Genomic DNA, 19,642 nt, shown 5'->3' with positions numbered 1-19,642 from the left:
GAAGAAAAGTGGCTTGAGTTGGAGGTCTAACTCCCATTGACTTCAGCGGGAGCTTTGGGTACTTAATACCTAAAGATCAGGCCGTTTTATTCAGGCCTCTAATTATGGATTTAAGTGTCGATCCTTAGGCACACAAGTTTGAAAATGTTGGCCTTAACTTCTATGCCTTAGTTTCTCTATCTGCAAAATGGGGATGATGAGAATATCTATCCATCTAACAGGTGATTTGAGGATTCATGTTTGTTAAATGCTTTGAGATATTCGTGTGAAAGGGGTCCTAGAAATGCAAAGTATTATAACGTGCTTGTTGTCTGAATGTTCTGAAATGGAACATGTTGAATAGTTGTTAACTTCTAGGGGGCAAGGAATACCTCAAGAAGAGTATCTCTTTTATATCAGATTGTACTGGCATGTAGCGTGCTCTCAAGTTGGCTTTCAAGAAAAAAGCTGATTAAATCAAGTAATGCTAATAAAATATAGCATGTTCTGATGCTGCAAAATATGTACAAAGTCAAAGCTAAGATACTGATATAAAATAAACATCTTGGCAAAAGATAGCTACGCTCAGAGCCGATACTTTTCTTGCAAAAATATTCTTTTCCAGTAACTTCACTTCATTACTCATATGGCCTAGCCAGTGTAATGTAAGTGCTGTCATTTTGTCTGATGGATGTTGATTATATGGTGATCATTACTGGACCATTCATAAAAATATATTTTATGATTAGCCCAGAGAATTGACTCTCTGTGCTTCAACCAATCAGAAACTAGTGGATTTCTAAGGATATAGTTATTTGTTTTCAGAGCTAAAAGGAAGATGATCATCTTTTGATCTTCACATTTTAAATATAAAGTGAACATAAAAATGGGAGATTTTGTTAAGATAGAATTCAAGATTGTGGTCTCTTCTCCGTACATGTCTGTATCCCCTAGTGTGATGGGCTATTCTGGAACAATAAAACAAAGTACCATTTAAAATTTTTATTACTTCCACATTTAATCATGTTTTAATCTAATACTTTTCTCTATGTAATTATTATTGTGCTTTATTTACAGAGGGACAGCATGACGGGGTGGAATAGGCCATGAAGCCTCCTCCCTACCACACCCTACCCACAGAAAATGACAGTGGAGAGGGTCCTCCAAGCTCCCTAGAGCAGCTGCATGGGATGAAGCCAATCAGGGCCCAGCAGGCCTGTATAAAGGGAGCTGCAGGGCCAACAGCAGTTCAGTCTGCTGTGGACTGGAAGAGGAAGAGGTGGTTCTGGCAGGCTGTAAGGGTCAAGGCAGGTAGTTGCTGCTAGGAACCAGGGGAACAAGGAAGGTGCTGCTGGATGGCTGCAGGGACTCAACAAAGATAAGGGTTGTGGGGAATTGACAGTTATTTAAAGGGATGTGGCTGCTACTTAGAAGATTTCTGGGTTGGGGCCTGGAGTAGTGGGTGGGCCTAGGTTCTCCCCCACAATAACCACTGCGGACATGGCTGTACCATGAGAGAAGGGAGTTTTAGACAGGCTCAGGGAAGGGACTGAACATAGAACTGTTACCCTACTCCTAGAAGGGGGCTAGACAGAGACTGACTCAGCTAGAGGGCCAGAAGACTAAAGGTCAGGTGAAGAGTCATAGACTTGTATGACTGGAAGGGATCTTGAGAGGTCATCTAGTCCAGTCCCCTGCACTCATGGCAGGCCTAAGTATTTTATAGACCATCCCTGACAGATGTTTGTCTAACCTGCTCTTAAAAATCTCCAATGATGGAGATTCTACCACCTCCCTAGGCAATTTATTCAGTGCTTAACCACCCTGACAGGAAGTTTTTCCTAATGTCTAAGCTAAACTGCCCTTGCTGCAATTTAAGCCCATTGCTTCTTGTCCTATCCTCAGAAGTTAAGGAGAACAATTTTTCTCTCTCTTCCTTGTAACAAACCTTTTAGGTACTTGGGAGGAAGTCCTGGGGGTACTGCTCCATCCCAGAACAGGAACCTTTGCACATAAGCTTGCTTAGTCAGGTACTCAGATAGGCCCTGCTGGTCAGACTGAGGATCAGGGAGGGCTGCAGAGACGTTGTCAATAGAGGGGTAAAGTGATGGGGTTTGTTGGATTGTGAAGGGATTGAGCCCAAAGAGCTGCAGGATGTTTTGGAAGATTTTGGGATAGGCCCGGTTGGACAGTATACCCCAGGAGGGATTTGTTTTATTTAGTTTCGTACATGGACTATGTGTAACTTGGATGGAGGGTTGAGTCACTAAAGGCTTGCCTGATGACTGCAGCGGCTGATGCCGGGAGAGGGGGGGGACTGAGAGCGGAGGAAAAAAAACTGCAGACATACTCGACTGGAAAGGGTGCTTGCAAGAGGTGGGTGTGACACCACTATAGACAGATTAATCTCTACTGTAACAACGTCCCCAAAGTCAGTGTATTCAGACCAGAGATGCATTCTGTTTGTTTGTTTTGTTATTGCAGGAAGAATGAGGAACTGTGATAAGGAGGCCATGTAGCTGTGTTGGGGCACATGATTTTGAGGGTGGGGAGTAGAGAAGCAAGGGGGACTGGAAATTTGGCTTCTGATCTCCATTCTGTGTTACTTTGTGACCTTTGTCAAGTCATTGAGTCTCTCTGTGTCCCTGTTTCCCCCCATCTGTAAATTTGGGCTAATACTTGTGATCTCCCCCCGCCCCCTCCCCCCGGGGGGGGGGGTTGGGACATTTAATCAGTTAATATTTATGAAGCGTTTTAAATGTTTGGATGGAAGGTGTTTTAGAAATACTATATATTACTATTACTTGAGATTAGACAGATACAAAGTTCTAACCTATGTAAGTATAGTGGGTGATTTACCCAGGATGGAGCACTAACTAGCCAGTCAGGATTTGCATTTTCCAAATAACACATTACTAGGTGCAAGGTCATTCCAGGATATCCATTTGCCCGTGGTACTTTGTGAGATGTCATGAGAGAATAAATATGTGACAGATATTAGTCATGTTTCTTAATGCACTTTTGGAAGGTGCTTGGATATTATGGTGATGAGCATGGTATAAGAACCTATATAAGATAGAACAGAATCTGGTTTGATGCAGTGCCAATGTATTGCAACAGAATGAGATTCTGAAACAGCAGCATCTCACTGCATTATCATGTGGATTTTTTGACACACAATCAGTACGGTGTGTTACATTTTGAAGTCCTGTTGTAGATCTACTTGTGTGAATGTTTGAGGCTGCACTATGATTATCTTGGTGTGATCAGGTCTTGAGATGGTGCTACCTTGTTGTATCTCATCACAATGTTTTGAGGCGTCCTGCTGCAATACAACGGTAGCATTTTGAGGCAGTGGGAGTCATTGCTTTGTTACAGCATGATGATAGTCTTAGGTGGTTTCAGAGGAACAGCCGTGTTAGTCTGTATTCGCAAAAAGAAAAGGAGTACTTGTGGCACCTTAGAGACTAACCAGTTTATTTGAGCATGAGCTTTCGTGAGTCTTAGGTGGGTATGCTGGTGTAACTGTTTTGAGGTGGTGGCCTCACATTGGATCACAGGAATATGACCTTTGGAGGCAATGACATGGCATGAGATCATGACACCATGGTGTGGTGACTTTCTGAGACAGCACCAACAGCATGAAAGCAGTTTTGAGGCGTTTGGTGCAGGGTGGTGCTTGGGTTAAAGATTAAATTTGTGGGCCCACATCTCAAACTGTAGTGCAGCCAGGCCAGACCCAGTCACTCGCTGTGTGGGGGATCCAGCAGTTCCAACTTTGCCCCCTCATAAGGAAAAAGCTGTGGAGAGAGACTGGGAATTTGTCTGGCCTTATGTAGTTGAGCCAATCAGAACGGACTCAGGTGAGTGACAGCCAATCTTTCCATTCAGCAACAAAGGGACCCCGGCACCAAAGGCAGACGATTGTCTGCGAGAGGACGTATTTCTCAACCAATCAAGTTTAGGGATAGGAAAGAGGGCGGCCTCTTACCACTCAGAATACAGGCTGAAGCCGGACAAAGCACAGAGTGGCGGCTCTTCGCCCAATGGCGGATGGGATCGCGTTTGAACCGTCCAATGAGATAGCCGGAGGGCGGCACGTCTTTTTGCGGGTATAAAACCAGCTGCTGGGGCAGGGGGCGGCGGCGGCGGCTGGCATTTGTTGGCGGCGGCGGGGAGTGCAAATTATCTCCTGCCGGCCTCTCGCTCCGGAGCGTTCGCCTGTCTCTCCCCGCCATGACGACCACCACCACCTACAAGGGCGTGGACCCCAACGGCAGGAACAGCTCCAGGTCGGTGATGGGGGTCAGTGCGTGCCCCGGAGCCGTGGGGGAGCGGTGCGGGGCCCGGGGCTCCAGGGGCAGGGCTGACTGGTCTCTGGGACCGTTTCCCGGGGGGGGGAAGACCAGTGGCTGGGCCGCCGGAGTGAGCCAGCGGGGGCCGGGCGCTGAGGGACGCCCCCCCCGTCCCTGGGGTAATGGTGAGGGGCTCCCTCTCCCGAAGGATGGGGTGCATCCGGGGTTCAGGGGGAGGTAGGATGCTTTAAAGCCCCGTCCCCGGGGCAGGAGCTGGGGTTGGGGGGGGGGGGGGAAGATCTGGTTCAGCCGTGCGGGTGCCTGGGCTGCTCTCCCGGGGCTGGCAGGCGGCGGGGATACGGCCGCACCCAGCCGGCATGTGCCGCCCGTGGGATTCGCTCTTTCTCGCTGCGAAGCCCTGACGCAGTTGCCTGGGGACGAGCAGCAGCAGGGCTGGGAGCGCGGCAGACCCGCCCCGGGCTGCTGCGGGCGGCTGTGGCTGCTCGCCGAACAAAGGAAGGAAGCTCGCTGCCCAGCCACGCAGCCGGATTCGCCTCTCAGTCCCTCCCCAAAACCCCGGCACCGTCCTCCCTGCAGTCCCTTGTGCCGCTTGGCCTTTGCTATTCGTATCTTGTTCCTTACCCTAGCGGAGCTGCCCCGGGAGGGCTTCCCATACTGGGTGGGGCTGGAGCAGGTTCTATTGTCTCTTGTCTGTAGCCTCTCTACCTGTTAACCTTAGCAGGGGGCAGTGGTACACTTGTAACTCATCACGCATTCATTCATCTAAGAGGCTGCTCCTATTCGGAGACAGTTGCTGCAACTTTATGGAAGATTTGATCCTGCCAGGGTTTAAGGTGTCTATGTTGTTAAGCTCATTGTGTACCGTTATTTCAAATGGATTACAGGCAGATAGATCTCAAAGAGCGTGATCTAGTGCTGGGGGAAAGTGAAGGCACTACACTGCACATCCTTTCTCCACTGATCACAACCTGCAGTGTTGCATTGGCTATTCTTGGAGGGGGGGGGGATTCCCACATAGGGAGCCATTTTGAGGGGGCAGCAAACAAGGGCTATGAGACTGCTGTAGAAAAAGAAAGGGATAAGGGGACAAGAGAGAGCATGCTACTAGATCAGGGAAGCCATGGTTTGTCTAGAAACAAAGAGAACTTAATGCATAGCATTCTATAAGAATCCTCTCAAACTAAATTGAACTCATGGATTTCAGTGGTGCAGTGTAAGATGAGGCAGTGTATAAATCATGCTATTCTGGGCAGGGTGGAACTGAGGCAGATGTTTTTTGGTAAGTCATTGTTTTAAACATGCAGAAATTTCCTATTGAGGATTTGGGAATTTAAAAGGTCTCTCTGTTGCAAGAGCTTTTTCTTCATGGCGCTTATGTTGGTTTCTCAGCCTGTTACACATTGGATTTCATGCAAAGAGCGAGCAGTGCCTTTCTGAAAGTGTGGCTGTCAGCTGTTGCAGGGCAAATGTAAAATCCTGGGATTTGGGTGACGACTAAAAAGCATTTCAGTTCACCCTTAGCTGGGTGACTGAATAGAATATCAGACCTTATATGGAAGCTACGCTTAGCAATTCGCTTGGCTACCCTTTTGTATTTCTGCTTGATTCACCAGGATGTCTTAAGTCTGTTTGACATCAGTCTGCGGAGGAAATGATTGTCACTGCCCTGTAAAGTGGGGGGGATATGGGTTGTGGATGCAAGCCCTTGTTTGAACACTCTGCTCTAAGAACTAATAAATGTGGCAACTGATGATATGGAAGACAATAAAGGAAGTTTTCACATTTGAACACTTTCCCTAGAAGGATAATTTTTCTCTATCAAATATAGGAGTCCATTAAAAATAATCTATTGAATATCTGAACAGTTATACCAAACTACATAACTCACAAAGGGGGAGTAGGAAATCATAAAGGTATATGTGCATTCTTAAAAGCTGTTACTTTTGATCCACTTGGTAGTCTGTGGATTCCCCTACTGTATGTTCCGTTTGTAGGGGAGAATTGGATGCTGTACAGAATCCCCCCACCATACACTAAGGAGCAGTGCAAATGTTAGGTTTTCCCTGCTAAAGATTTCTTACAAATAAGTTTAAAAACTCAGTTCAGTTCTAGGATATTAAACAAATGAATTTTTAGGTGTTGTGTTGCTTGCTCTTATGCTGTATTTGAGGTTAGCAGGGTAAAGAAGTGATGTCTTGTGTTCTGCCTTTAGTGTAGTAGGCTTAAGGTCTGGAAAGATCAGAATTAATTCCTGGCAGTGAACAGCCATATCTGAGTCAAAGGCTCACTATTCCAGCTGTGTTTGAATTTGTGTTTGAATTTTTGCATAGTGAGACTCTACAGACCTCTTTCTACTGTAGGCTAAGGACCAAAAGTTTGGGAAACTGCACGAAAAAGGATTGGGATGCTGTCCACTTCACTATCGTAGAATCATAGACTGTCCATTTTTCATAACTTGGATCTGAACTTTATATGAAAGCAACTTCATTTGATACCCTGAATCAACAACTTTGTCAGTATTTTGAACTTCAACTGAGCGCTGTTCATGTTTCTCATGTAGCCTCATAAGTGGTGGTAATCTTCTGAGATTTCTTTGGTTTCCTCAGCTGTTACTTTTGTTGAGCTAAAGGGATGCTATGCTGAAGAAAATAAGCTTTGAATTCCTTCAGCCATAAAAGTGTTGAGCTTTCTTGCTTTCACTTCTTGACTTTCAGGAGGAGGTACCAAACAGGCTTCTTCATGTGTCTTCCTGATCAAGATCTCACTGCTAGATTTTATTTATTTATTTATTTTTGAGCTCTATAGACATGCCAGGACTTTTTTGCTTTGCAGCTAAACTCTGCCCCTTAATAATCCCTGCTCAATACAGATGGCACTCAGGCAATTTTTACTTTAAAGCTTTTTGGTTCATCTCTTTAATTCAGGAACCTGCTGCATGTTTGGGTTTTAAAAAAGTTGGAACAGTTACAAATAGTCTGGAATCTAGACATGATCAGTCATGCAAATAGTACAGTGGTTCATGAGTCAAATGTTGGTCTCTGCCACATTGCTTATTTCAAGATTAATTTCGATGGGGTGTTCTAATGAATTTGGCTGTTTAGCAGTTGAAAGATTGGACTCTAAGATAAATAGAAGGCTTTTTTGGCTCTGAGTTTGAAAAATGTAGCATCTTTCGCTGATCCTGGGACACAAGGATAAATGGAGCTGGCTGTTTTTCCTTGTTTGGCTGTCTTTAATATTTAGTGTTGTAAATTGTACAGTATCTCTACAGTCCTCCGATTAGCTACCAAAAATATGAATAGCAGTGACAGAACAAATGTGTCTGTGCTGCCCTGAAGTATGTTGTAGGTCCAGGAGTGAACTACAACTGTAACCCATTCTTGGTGCCAATCTGGTGCTTGGCTTCTGAGTGCCAACAAGTGCAGTGCTGGTCAGTGTTATTCACCGGTTCATTGTGAAAACTAACTGCCTTATGAGTAGCTTTTAGACCATTATGAAACTGGGCTGAATTTAACCCATGTGATTCTATTATATTACTGTTCCCAGAGCCATCAATCCCTTTGCTTACCCAACCACCTTTTGTATAATACTTCAGTAACAGTGGTGGTAAAACTCTTGAAATATAAGATTGTCACAGTGAATCTTTCTCCAGGGTATTGCGCCCTCCAGGTGGAGGTTCCAATTTCAACTTGAGCTTTGATTTGCCAAAAGAGCAGCCTGTGCGAAGGAACAAAATGGCATCCAACATCTTTGGTCTTCCTGAAGAGAATCCAGTTTCTAGGGATGGCTCAACAGGTACAGCTTCACTTTGGTTTCAGTGTCTATTCTAGTGACTATATTCTAATTTTGTAATGCTTTATGGAAAAGGCTGTGGGTGACCCCTGGAACTGTGGAGCAGGATCATTAGCATCCTGTAGTGGATGCAACTGATGACTCCTAGTACAGAGGAAAGATGGCTTAGTAGTTAAACCACTGGCCTGGAATTTGGGCAATGTGGATTAATCTCCCATCTCTGCCACACATTTTCTGTGTGATCTTGGACCTTAGTTTCTCTGTGTAAATGGGGAAAAAGTAGTACTACTTTCATGATGGTGAGACACTGAGGATAGATTCACTAATGTTCGTGAGGCATTTTAATACTGCAGTGATGAGAAGCCTAGATGCCTAGGATGAAATCTTGGCCTGCTAGGATTTTGCTAGTTCATCAGAAATAAAGCTTTGGATAACTGTGCCAGTCTGCTTTCTTGTAGGCTGACTTTACATCCTAACTAAGACAAACTTCTGCTTTCAGGGGCCATGCCCAGAGGTGTCAGAGAAGATTCTGAACCGTCTGGACCCCAAAGGAAAAGCTCTTCTGATGCAAACTGTGGGGACTCTGTAGATCCAAAGGTCAGTGACTATCAAAAGCTTGTGCTGTGCTTGTGGCTGCTTAACCACTGCTAGTAAGGTTGTATGGTAGGAAAAGGGCTTAAAGGCAGGTAAGTGGCTTTATTGTGGCCTCTTACTTTCTACTTGGAGAAAATATGAAATCTCCCTGCATCTCTAACATGCTGTGGGCTTTCAAACTAAATACAGAGTTCGAGATTATTTTTAAACTGGGTGCTCAGTAAAACTTTCTGGCTTGTCCCATCCTAAAATCCGGTAATGGTGAGGAAATCCGTGCCTTAGCCACAAGTTCAATATCATTACCAGCATTTTTGCTTGTAAAGTTCAAGCTGCAGGGCTCTTTAATCGGCGGGGGGAAGGGGGGACAAGTGTTGGGGATGCCAGCTTTGTGCTGGCGTGTAAAACAAGTAGCCTGGATGCTTGTGTAATGAGTTCCATGGCTGTCATCTACAGGGAGCAGCAGATGCACTAGCCTCTGTATGTGGTCTGGCTTCTTGGGGCCAGGGGGACGACGACAAAACCATGCTACTAGCACAGGTTTTTGCTTAGTATGTGATTCCAAATCCTGGAGAAATGAGATATAGAATAGTAGCTTCTCTGCAGATAGCAAAATTGGGGGGGCTAAAGCAGACTTCACATCTGTGATTCAATTCTAAAAACTAGTCCTCTCACAATCTAAAATTCAGTAATTTTCAAGAAAAGATAAACTGGGTAAAGTATAGCCCCCAGGTATGATGATAGGACAACAGATAAGTGTCTGGAGACCTTCTGTTACTCCTATTTAAATAAAAAGAAAAGGAGTACTTGTGGCACCTTAGAGACTAACAAATTTATTTGAGCATAAGCTTTCGTGAGCTACAGCTAGTCTCGAAGGTGCCACAAGTACTCCTTCTCTTTTTGCAAATACAGATTTTAAATGGTATCTAAGTCACAAAGATAGATTAAAGTTGGCTTTTTTTGATCCACAACGAGATTTATGTGTGTAGGAAATGTCTTGCTTGCTAAATGGGAACATAGCAGCTGTAAATTTCATCTAGTGATTACAGCAGAAAACCAAAGTAAGCTGTTTTGGTTTAATTCTATTAGCTGTTTAATTGTATTACATATTCTGTAGCCTGCAGAGGTTGACTTTGTGAACATAATTCCTCACACACAATCCTTCACTTGCACAGTAGCTGTATCAGCAAACAGTTTAAACTTGTCTAGTATAGTCCAGCCCAGAATTTAAGAGGTACATATACATGCTTCAGCCTGTCTCATATAATTATGTTGAGATCAGTGGAGCTGTGTCAGCTTACACCTTAGCAACACGCACACAATTCTGATAAGACTCATTAGCTCACTGTGTTAAAGGGTTGATCTGCATCAAGGAAATGACTTAGTAGTGTATCGATTGCCAGCAACAGTTTAATTTTGGGCCCCAACCTGGTGTTAAACTATCTCCTAAAGCAAGTAAGGAAATTTTCAATGCTGTTACAGAAAATGTAATTAGGACTGAGTGGAAGGTGAGCCACCTTTTGAGAGAGCCAGTGTCAGGAGGGGTAAGCTTCCTAAAGCAGAGGGGGACAAACTGAAAATAATTACCCACAATATATTTAAAATTAACTTCATTGCTTTATGGCTGTAAAATGTAACTTGTGTAAAGTTATCAAAGTAAACTCTTTCTAATGAAAGATGTTAGATGAACAGTATTGCACTAGTGCTCTAGCCATCTGGTTCTTGCACACATGGGCACAAGACAAGTTTCTTCATGTCGTCGTAATCCTGGCCTTTAGAGTGAGTAGCATCTATGCCCATTCAATCCTTCCCACTATGCTCTTATAAACAGACATGTCTGTATTTAAAAACACAGAGATATCTAATTCGTTTCCCTGATCGGTTAGCAAAATGTCATTCTGGACATTTGGTTGAATTGATCACCTCCATAGGTGTAAAAAGAAAAGGAGTACTTGTGGCACCTTAGAGACTAACCAATTTATTTGAGCATGAGCTTTTGTGAACTACAGCTCACTTCATCGGATGCATACCGTGGAAACTGCAGCAGACTTTATATACACACAGAGATCATGAAACAATACCTCCTCCCACCCCACTGTCCTGCTGGTAATAGCTTATCTAAAGTGATCATCAAGTTGGGCCATTTCCAGCACAAATCCAGGTTTTCTCACCCTCCGCGCCCCCCCCCCCCCCACAAACTCACTCTCCTGCTGGTAATAGCCCATCCAAAGTGACAACTCTCCCTACAATGTGCATGATAATCAAGGTGGGCCATTTCCTGCACAAATCCAGGCTCTCTCACCCCCCCCCCTTTTCCCGGGGAGACACACACACACACACACAAACTCACTCTCCTGCTGGCAATAGCTCATCCAAACTGACCACTCTCCAAGTTTAAATCCAAGTTTAACCAGAACATCTGGGGGGGGGGGGGTAGGAAAAAACAAGGGGAAATTGGGAGTGGCTAAGTCATTATGCAAGGTAGCCTATTTCCCCTTGTTTTCTCCTACCGCCCCCCCCCCCCCAGACGTTCTGGTTAAACTTGGATTTAAACTTGGAGAGTGGTCAGTTTGGATGAGCTATTGCCAGCAGGAGAGTGAGTTTGTTTGTGTGTGTGTGTGTGTGTCCCCGTCCATCCGTCCCCGGGAAAAAAGGGGGGGGGGTGAGAAAGCCTGGATTTGTGCTGGACATGGCCCACCTTGATTACCATGCACATTGTAGGGAGAGTGGTCACTTTGGATGAGCTATTACCAGCAGGAGAGTGAGTTTGTGTGTGTGTTTTTTGGAGGGGGGGTGAGAGAACCTGGATTTGTGCAGGAAATGGCCCACCTTGATTATCATGCACATTGTAGGGAGAGTTGTCACTTTGGATGGGCTATTACCAGCAGGAGAGTGAGTTTGTGTGTGTGGGGGTAGAGGGTGAGAGAACCTGGATTTGTGCTGGAAATGGCCCAACTTGATGATCACTTTAGATAAGCTATTACCAGCAGGACAGTGGGGTGGGAGGAGGTATTGTTTCATGGTCTCTGTGTGTATATAAAGTCTGCTGCAGTTTCCACGGTATGCATCCGATGAAGTGAGCTGTAGCTCAGGAAAGCTCATGCTCAAATAAATTGGTTAGTCTCTAAGGTGCCACAAGTACTCCTTTTCTTTTTGCGAATACAGACTAACACGGCTGTTACTCTGAAACCTCCATAGGTGTGACTGGCAATGTTTCTTCTGATCAGCAGAATACATGCATTGTCCACGGTGCCGCCTTGACATATGATCTGGAAAATCCAGCATCCCAAGATTGCTTCCTGTTTCTGCATTCCCACAACTCAGAGGGCTCTGCTAGGCATAGAGAAGCATGCTAGACTAGCTTTGTTTAGCAGTCGTTGCTAGGTGGGGCCTGGGTGTTCAGTGCCGCACACTGTATCTAATATTGAAAATGCATTGCAAAGTACAGGAAGTAATATGTGTTCTCTTGTAGGATGGGGAAAGCGGTGAAACTTTTGGTGAGTAACTCTGTCCCTTTCTGGTGTCTAACCTGTGTAAAGTCTTTCAGGAACAAATGAAGTTCTGGTGCATTTGAGGTGTTGGAAGGAGATACCTAATATAATCCAGCCTGTGGTTACCTCTTGGGTCCTTCAAAAGGGTGGTGACTTGAATATTTCCAATATTTGATTAGATGGAGTCTAATTGCAGAATGCCTCCCCCCCCCCCCCCCCCGCTTTTTTTTTTTTTTTTAACCCATTGGATTTGGGGTCACAGCCTGTTCTTTTGCCAGCAGTAAAGTTAGAGCCAAGAAGTCTGCATTTGGGACTAATATTACAAGGGAAATAGAGTTGAGGAGGGACAATCCCTAGGTCTATTAACTGCTGCATTGCACCATTTTAAGTTTAATACCTACATTTTATTTAACCTAAATCAAATAAATCTTTAATGTGTGACTATAGGAGTTATGAAGTTTTCTAAGACTTATCATTAGCATCCTTAATTATCGGGGATGCCACAAATGGATCATTAGTACTAGGATTTTAAAATCAACGTAGATGAAGCTTTGTAAATGACTTTTAGTTTCTGAACATTTTGCTGACACTTCAAAGATACTGAGTTCAGACACCATGTAAATATTAAGTTCTGGGTTTAGTTTTATTTAGCGTAAATTCAAAATAAAGTGAGATGAAATGTGACTGTCTTGCTGATCTTTGTAGCTATTTGTCCAGTATATGCCGTTATACAGGCAAAAGTGGTCTCTTAGCTGTTGAGCCAGGTGCACAATATGGATTTGCTTGCAGCAAATCTCCTAAATGGAGACAGAGTGAAGGTAATTGCCAGTGTCCCAAGTTGGCAGCAATCACAAGAAGCAAAATCCATCTGTTTAGTGCAAAATGCAACTTGCAAATCTGTTCCAAAATGAATATGCAGCTCCTAACACTGTCCTCTGATCAGACAGGATTTGCACACTTGAAATTGAACACTTTAAAGAGCCACACTTGAACATGAGTCAGTTTCCTGCTTCCAGAAAGAACTTTCAGAGCACGCATAAGGCTCATATTTTTGTCAAAGCTGAGCTTTCTTCACTAAGCCAAATGGATACTCAGTAACAATCGGGATTTGTGCATGATTCCTTAGGGCAATGGTGTCTACCCCATGCCCATTAAGGCTCTTAATTATGGCCCTTGAGGAGGGTGACTGTTAAGTGGAATTGGTATTCGATTATAAATTGAAAGTGCTATAAATATTCATGTAATCTTTTTAACAAGCCCCTTGAAATCCTAGGCTCACTCTTTTTTCATGTGTATTCATGAAACTTTTAATCTGATTTCAAGTTCATAAAGCTAATAGTTTTTTCTCTTGGTCTAGCACTCTACTTTATTTGGACTATCATCTGAATAGCCTTGCTATTCATGTACTGAGGGCATGCTTCCTCCTGAAGCTGATTTATAGTGCCTTTTCTCCACCTGGAGGTAACTGAAAGCCTTGTGGCCTGTCATTAGGGGCACTGGCAGCTTGAATCTGTTCCTCAGTGACCAAATAGATTTAGCTTCAACTCTGTTAATCGATCTTTTCACTCAGTATCGTTTTGGCAGGGACATAGTCTTAAATGCTTTACACAAAACCTCTCCAGGATTGGGCAAGCCTAATGTCCTTTGAAAAAGCCAGATGGTACTCAAGTAGGAAACTTGCCTTTCCTTGGTGGATATAAATGGTTACCATCAAATTAAACAATACTTGTAATAAGTGTTTTTTATAACCTGATAAGTTTTCTGTATTTTAAATTTTGTGTATTGGATGACACTTGGTAATTATTTTCACAGATCTACCAGTATAGTCAGTCTCCATTTCCATGTGGTCCTTTCACACCAACAGATTTCTTTAAACATAGAGAAATGATTGCCAAAAAATAACACATTGGCAGGAAGACTCAAAAACAAGTATAGTTGTAAAGTGATTCTTAACTCTTTATTTTTAATGTCTTTTACCAACTAGTTTTGCTGAGCAGGAGTTTATTATTAGCAAAATAGCCCATGTAAATATGGAAAAGCATTCATACCTTCACCTAGACCCTGGAGGAAAAGACTATTCATGATTGAAGTCTAATGCCTTTCCTACCTTCTTAACTTTACACTAGAAATAGCCCATTTCCTGATTAGAACAAATATTCATTTCTTTTTACCCCAGTACTTCCCTCCGTGCTACTTTTCACACCTGTAAGCTTTAGCTTCAGGATAAAGATCAGCAAACCTGTTAATAGATACATTTCCCGAAGGAAAAATCTTTCCTCTTTGTTCTTAAGTAGCAGCTATGGGCTGGGCTTGACATCTGATAGCCATATAGCTAGTGTTGGTGTGGGAAGAGTATCTAATGCCCCTGACTCAACTATGCAGCTTTCCTTAATGTTTTCCTATGAGCCATTACTAATGTGGTTTAATTAGCATTGCAGTGCAACCAACACCATTACTAGCAGAAAATTTGACTAGTACAAAATATTAATTTTGTAGCTCTGCTTGTAATTGAAACCCCAGGGCTACTGGAATAGTTACTTCCAATTGCACTGGATAGTCAGTCAACCCATTTCTCACTTCTTGGTTCAGTTCTTGTAGGTGGCCATGTCCGTGAAGTAAACAGCTATTTAAGCGGCAAGTGAACTGGAGTTGGTTTTCCTGATGCAACATTAGTGGAAATGTTTTAGTTTAATAAACTATTGTGACTGGCCAGAATAAGTTGTGAAGACACAGGCAAACCACTCACACTTAAACCTAATGCCATTGACGTGAGTTGTAGAGGTTCTTACACTCTTCCAAAGCAAGAGCAGAAATGCTAGGGAGGCATCTCACAAAGTCCCTTGTGAACCCTGGCAAATCACTCAATTTCTCCTCTTCTTCCCCCCCACCAGTTTGCTGTGGATACCCCGAAGCAAATAGAGTATGGTCAGAACTGCACAGCAGTGTCACTGAGCTATCTCACAATGTCTTTTGATATTCCTATCATGTGAAATGTTACATCAGTCATGTAGGTGAATGTTCCATGTCCCACGTTGCTCATACTTCCAGTCTTGTTCTGATATTTATTGTATTATCTGTCTTTGGTTTCTGAACGGCTCATGGAGGAGTGAGTTTAGACACCTCTGAAGGGGAAAGCTTTCTCTCTGCATTTAAAGTTCCCCATCTCAGTTTGGGGTGGCGCTAAATCCTAATGGGTAAGTGTCTCTTAAAGGATACTCTCTAAAATGGATCATATTCAAATCTAGTCCCTCCCCGAACAATTCTTTTTACTCTTTTGAATTAAGACAAGCTGCTTTATGATGAACAGTGCTGCTGTGAGTGCTTAGTAAATCTTTAGTTTTTGCTTACATGGAGTAGACCCTGGTTTTACATTGATCAGGTTGCATGCATATCTTCAGGACAAAATCGAATGGGGTCCTCAAGGAAAAACATGTTTTCAAAGGGGTATAATCTGTCTGCATCATGGCTCCTAGAACTGGGTTCATAGGATTCATTTACTCTTTGCTGCAAGTGCAGACAAGAGAGCATTCAGTTCTCAACATGAATCGGCAGTCTGTCATAATATTTCTCAGTTCTGCTGAGTAGTGTGGCAGGTTGGTAGCATGAGTCAGCCTGAGGCTTCCAAAGAATTTAGAAGTCTGCTGCCTGGTTTAAATGTGCCTATGAGCTAATGGCTCTGGAAGTAAATCATTATATTGTAGATTCCCTCTCCATTTTAACATCCACATTTGCTCTTTCAAATAAATTTGTCTTACTGATATTTTAACTAGGGCTATTTTCTGACAATGTCAGGAAGAAACTGGTCAGGGTCTACTTAAGCCAGTGGCTCCAAACTGGTCAGGGTCTACTTAAGCCAGTGGCTCCAAACTGGTCAGTGGCCTGGAGAGCTGCTGGATCTCACTTCTAGCTGATACATCAGTGTAAACCACTTATCCACAAGCAGTGGCTCCAGCTGCCATAGGAGCGTTGATGAGACTTAGATATGATCAAGACTTGGAAAAGCTTGAGAACACCATCGCAATAAATAGCGCTTGACTTTCCTGTACATACTATTGTATGTAGTGCACTGGTCTGAAATAGTGACCCCTTTCAAGATTCTGCTGCTTCAAAGGAATATGGATGTAATCTGTAATTCTGCAGGATTTTGTAAAGTGTGGTATCCATTTATCCAGTCAGTTTCAAATCATGCATTGTTACTGCGAATTTTACTATATAAGAGAAGCTTAATCTCTTTGCAAAAAGAAAGGGAGTACTTGTGGCACCTTAGAGACTAACCAATTTATTTGAGCATAAGCTTTCGTGAGCTACAGCTCTCACGAAAGCTTATGCTCAAATAAATTGGTTAGTCTCTAAGGTGCCACAAGTACTCCTTTTCTTTTTGCGAATACAGACTAACACAGCTGTTACTCTTAATCTCTGCTGGATCATTGGGACTTTTTATATATTTCTGACATAAGAATTAATTCTTTTCCCTGGGTCTCATATAGGTGAGGTTTGCTTCAAGATGTTTAAAATGCCCTGCTCAAAGCTGTGCTCTTGATTAAAATTTGCTGATCAAATACCTTTCATTTAGTCTACTGATCTGAATAATAATCTTTGTCCAGCAGGAATCTTTCATCAAAACGAGACTTGATTGACTTGTCAAAAGGAGTGGGGGGGAGGTGTGGTTCGTGGTTTTTTTTGTTTGTTTGTTTTTTGCTACCACTGATGCTTATTGCCACTCAACCTTGACCTATTCTGTTTAGTAACAGCAAAGCCCACAATCCTCTTCATACTTCCAAAAATACTGAAATAAACTAAGTAATCAAGACTAGACCTCTAAATAACTGATAAATTTGGGGAAGAAGGGGGATGCATTTTCTGTTAGCTTTTTTCTGGACTTCATGGTACACATGGCTGGATTTTGATCAAACATGTGACATCCTTCCTCTCACACTCCTGTCTGTAGGAAAACTTATTGTAGATTAACTATGTGGATTGTCCTAAGAGAGTAGAGGGTCTGATGTTCTGGGACAACTGCATGGAAGCTGTCCCAGGCTGCAGCGGAAACTGATCTAGGTGCATCCCTCCTTGCACAAAGATTCACTTAATTAAAACTCCTCTTCCCCAGAAATGGCTATCAATGAGACAAGCTGCATAACTGACTCTAATGAATAGAAAACTCAATAGAGTTGATACCCTAGCAAGCAGCACTTTAATGAATGTGCTACATGTGTAGAGTTCCTGCATGTGTGTTCCTGTTTAGGGTCTTTTAACAGCATTAGAACTAGATGAAATGGCCCACTCTTTTCAAGCAGGCCCACACACTTTAATGTGAATTTTTGGAGGCTTGTAGACAAACTGTAAACACAGACCACAGAGGTTTAGGAAGGGATTAGGCATTTTATCTCACTCAGCCTAGATTCTGTGGCTCCAGATTCTGTGAATGTAGCATTTAAAACTGTTAAATGCAGAACTCGGGTTCAGACCTGCATTAGTATTCAACGCATGCTGAGACTTTTCACTAGAAGCCGTTAACAGGTTTGATGATCCATAACATGCATGACCACAGGGGTGCCGAAACAATTTGTATAGTGGGCATGCTGAGATTCATTGAACCAAACTGTAAACCCCATATCTAATGGAATCCACTTCCAGCTGGGCGTGCAGCGGCACCCCTAGTTACAGCACCTATGCATGATCATACTAACAGGTTACTTCTTGCCATGAATTGCGGGCAAGTACTGTTTTGATGGCAATGGAAGTAAATTGGCCCCTAAATGACTATAGTCAAGTGTACGATGTGACCGTAGTCTCTCAAGAAGATGTACGTGTTACCCACCAAAAAGTTAATGCTGTCTTGCCAGCAGGTGTTGAAGCAGAACGTGGGGGAGAGGTGTACCCTAGTGGAGGGGGGAGTACCTGAGAGAGCAGATTTCCCTTTCTTCTTTTCTATATCAAACACCCTAAAATCTTTTCTTCTAGAAAACATTGAGGCTGATGTAGAAGCTGCTCCAGGCCAGAGTGAAGAAAAAACCCTGCCTGCTGCACCTGTTCCTAGCCCAGTAGCACCAGTACCTGCACCATCCAGGAGAAATCCACCTGGTGGAAAGTCCAGCCTAATCCTCGGTTAAACCCGTTCCTTTCTGACTGTTTTGAACTCGTGTCTGTTTCTTTTCCCCCATGCTTGTGAACTGCACAACTTGAGCCTGACTGTACATCTCTAATTTCTTTCATTAAAAAGAAGCACTTTATGTACTGCCTTTTTTTTGTTTTGTTTTTTTAAAGAACAAGTTTTTTTAATTTCTGTTTGGTCTCCCCTGGATCTACTGGAAATGACATGTGTTTTCTAGTAGTAAACATGAGGGAAAGCTTTGAGGGATAGTAATTGGCTCTAAGTGTGCTTAGAGGGTTTTTGTATGGAGATTTTTAGAACCTCTTATAGTCAGCCTTTACAAGGGTTTAGAATTCTAGTTGACCAGGCCAGCAAACAATGAACGAAAGCAGACCCCCTTCACCGCACACAACTGTTGGTTATCCAAAACTTAATTGACTTCCATGTGGTAAATGTCTAAGAACAGTACAGAAGTGTGATCTAGTGTATGCCATGCTGCCTTTAATAAGGAGTATCTTAGAGTTGGACCATTATGAAATCGGGCATGTGCCATATTTAGGGCTGAGATGCCTGTCCTAATACTGGGGAGGGATTTGGGTGTACAGCAGAAACTTAATCCAGTAAAGGTAGAATGAGGTGTGGATCATACCAAGTGAAAATTACAGGGGCATTTTATTATAAATGACTCAATGCTGTGCATGATCATGCTGGTGCTTGACCATGAGGTGAAAATCTCATCCTTTTAAAATGTGTGTTGTAACTTCACAAAGCTGGACTGTTGCTTAAAAGTAAATAATATAGAAGTTTTGAAGCAGTGTTTCCTGTGTGGGTTTTATTTCTATGTTCTCTCTACTACTGGTACAGCATATCTGATCATTCCTTTGAAATGCTTCCCTCTGTTATAGCAATAGTTTAATTAACCTCCATGTAAATAAAAACACATGCAGGTTGTAAATCAAGGAACATCTCACCAGAGTTCAGATAGAAATGGTAGAAGGGTCATCTCTGATCACCCTTGTACTCCACCTACTTAGTATCCTGTCAGCTAGGGCTAGCCCATGATCTGAAGCACAATGGCTTACATTCCCTTTAAAAAGTAACTAGATGTGTAATTCTCTCAGAATGGTACTAAGAGCTTAGTCAAATGACAACTTGTGGCAATGAATTCCACCGGCTAATTACTTCTCTGCAGCCATTTTCCTGTGGGAGGGGAGGGGAAGGGAAGTAAGTGGCTGATGGACCAATTTTATACCAGTCACTATGGTCCAGAGGCAAGCATATCAAGACTTATTTTGTGGCTATTTTTTTCCTCATATATATGCTAACCTCTTAATTTTTTCAAATGGAACAGAGAAAAGGGGCTCTAGTATTCCTTGTCT

The 19,642-nt window shown here is 43.0% G+C and overlaps 1 protein-coding gene across 1 annotated transcript; it reads left to right on the top strand.

The window, feature by feature from the left end:
- The first annotated feature begins 1,058 nt into the window (after window positions 1–1,058).
- Window positions 1,059–19,074, top strand: JPT1 (Jupiter microtubule associated homolog 1). The gene is made up of 5 exons (XM_073311308.1): window positions 1,059–4,271; window positions 7,948–8,090; window positions 8,587–8,684; window positions 12,151–12,175; window positions 18,134–19,074. Exons 1-5 carry the CDS (start codon window positions 4,216–4,218, stop codon window positions 18,280–18,282), a joined length of 471 nt encoding a protein of 156 aa, XP_073167409.1. The 5' UTR covers window positions 1,059–4,215; the 3' UTR covers window positions 18,283–19,074.
- Window positions 19,075–19,642: the final 568 nt, after the last annotated feature.

This window comes from Lepidochelys kempii, chromosome 14, assembly GCF_965140265.1.
Source record: "Lepidochelys kempii isolate rLepKem1 chromosome 14, rLepKem1.hap2, whole genome shotgun sequence".
NCBI lineage: Eukaryota > Metazoa > Chordata > Testudines > Cheloniidae > Lepidochelys > Lepidochelys kempii.
The sequence above is the reverse complement of the archived record's forward strand: the minus strand, read 5'-3'. Positions and strand labels throughout refer to the sequence as shown.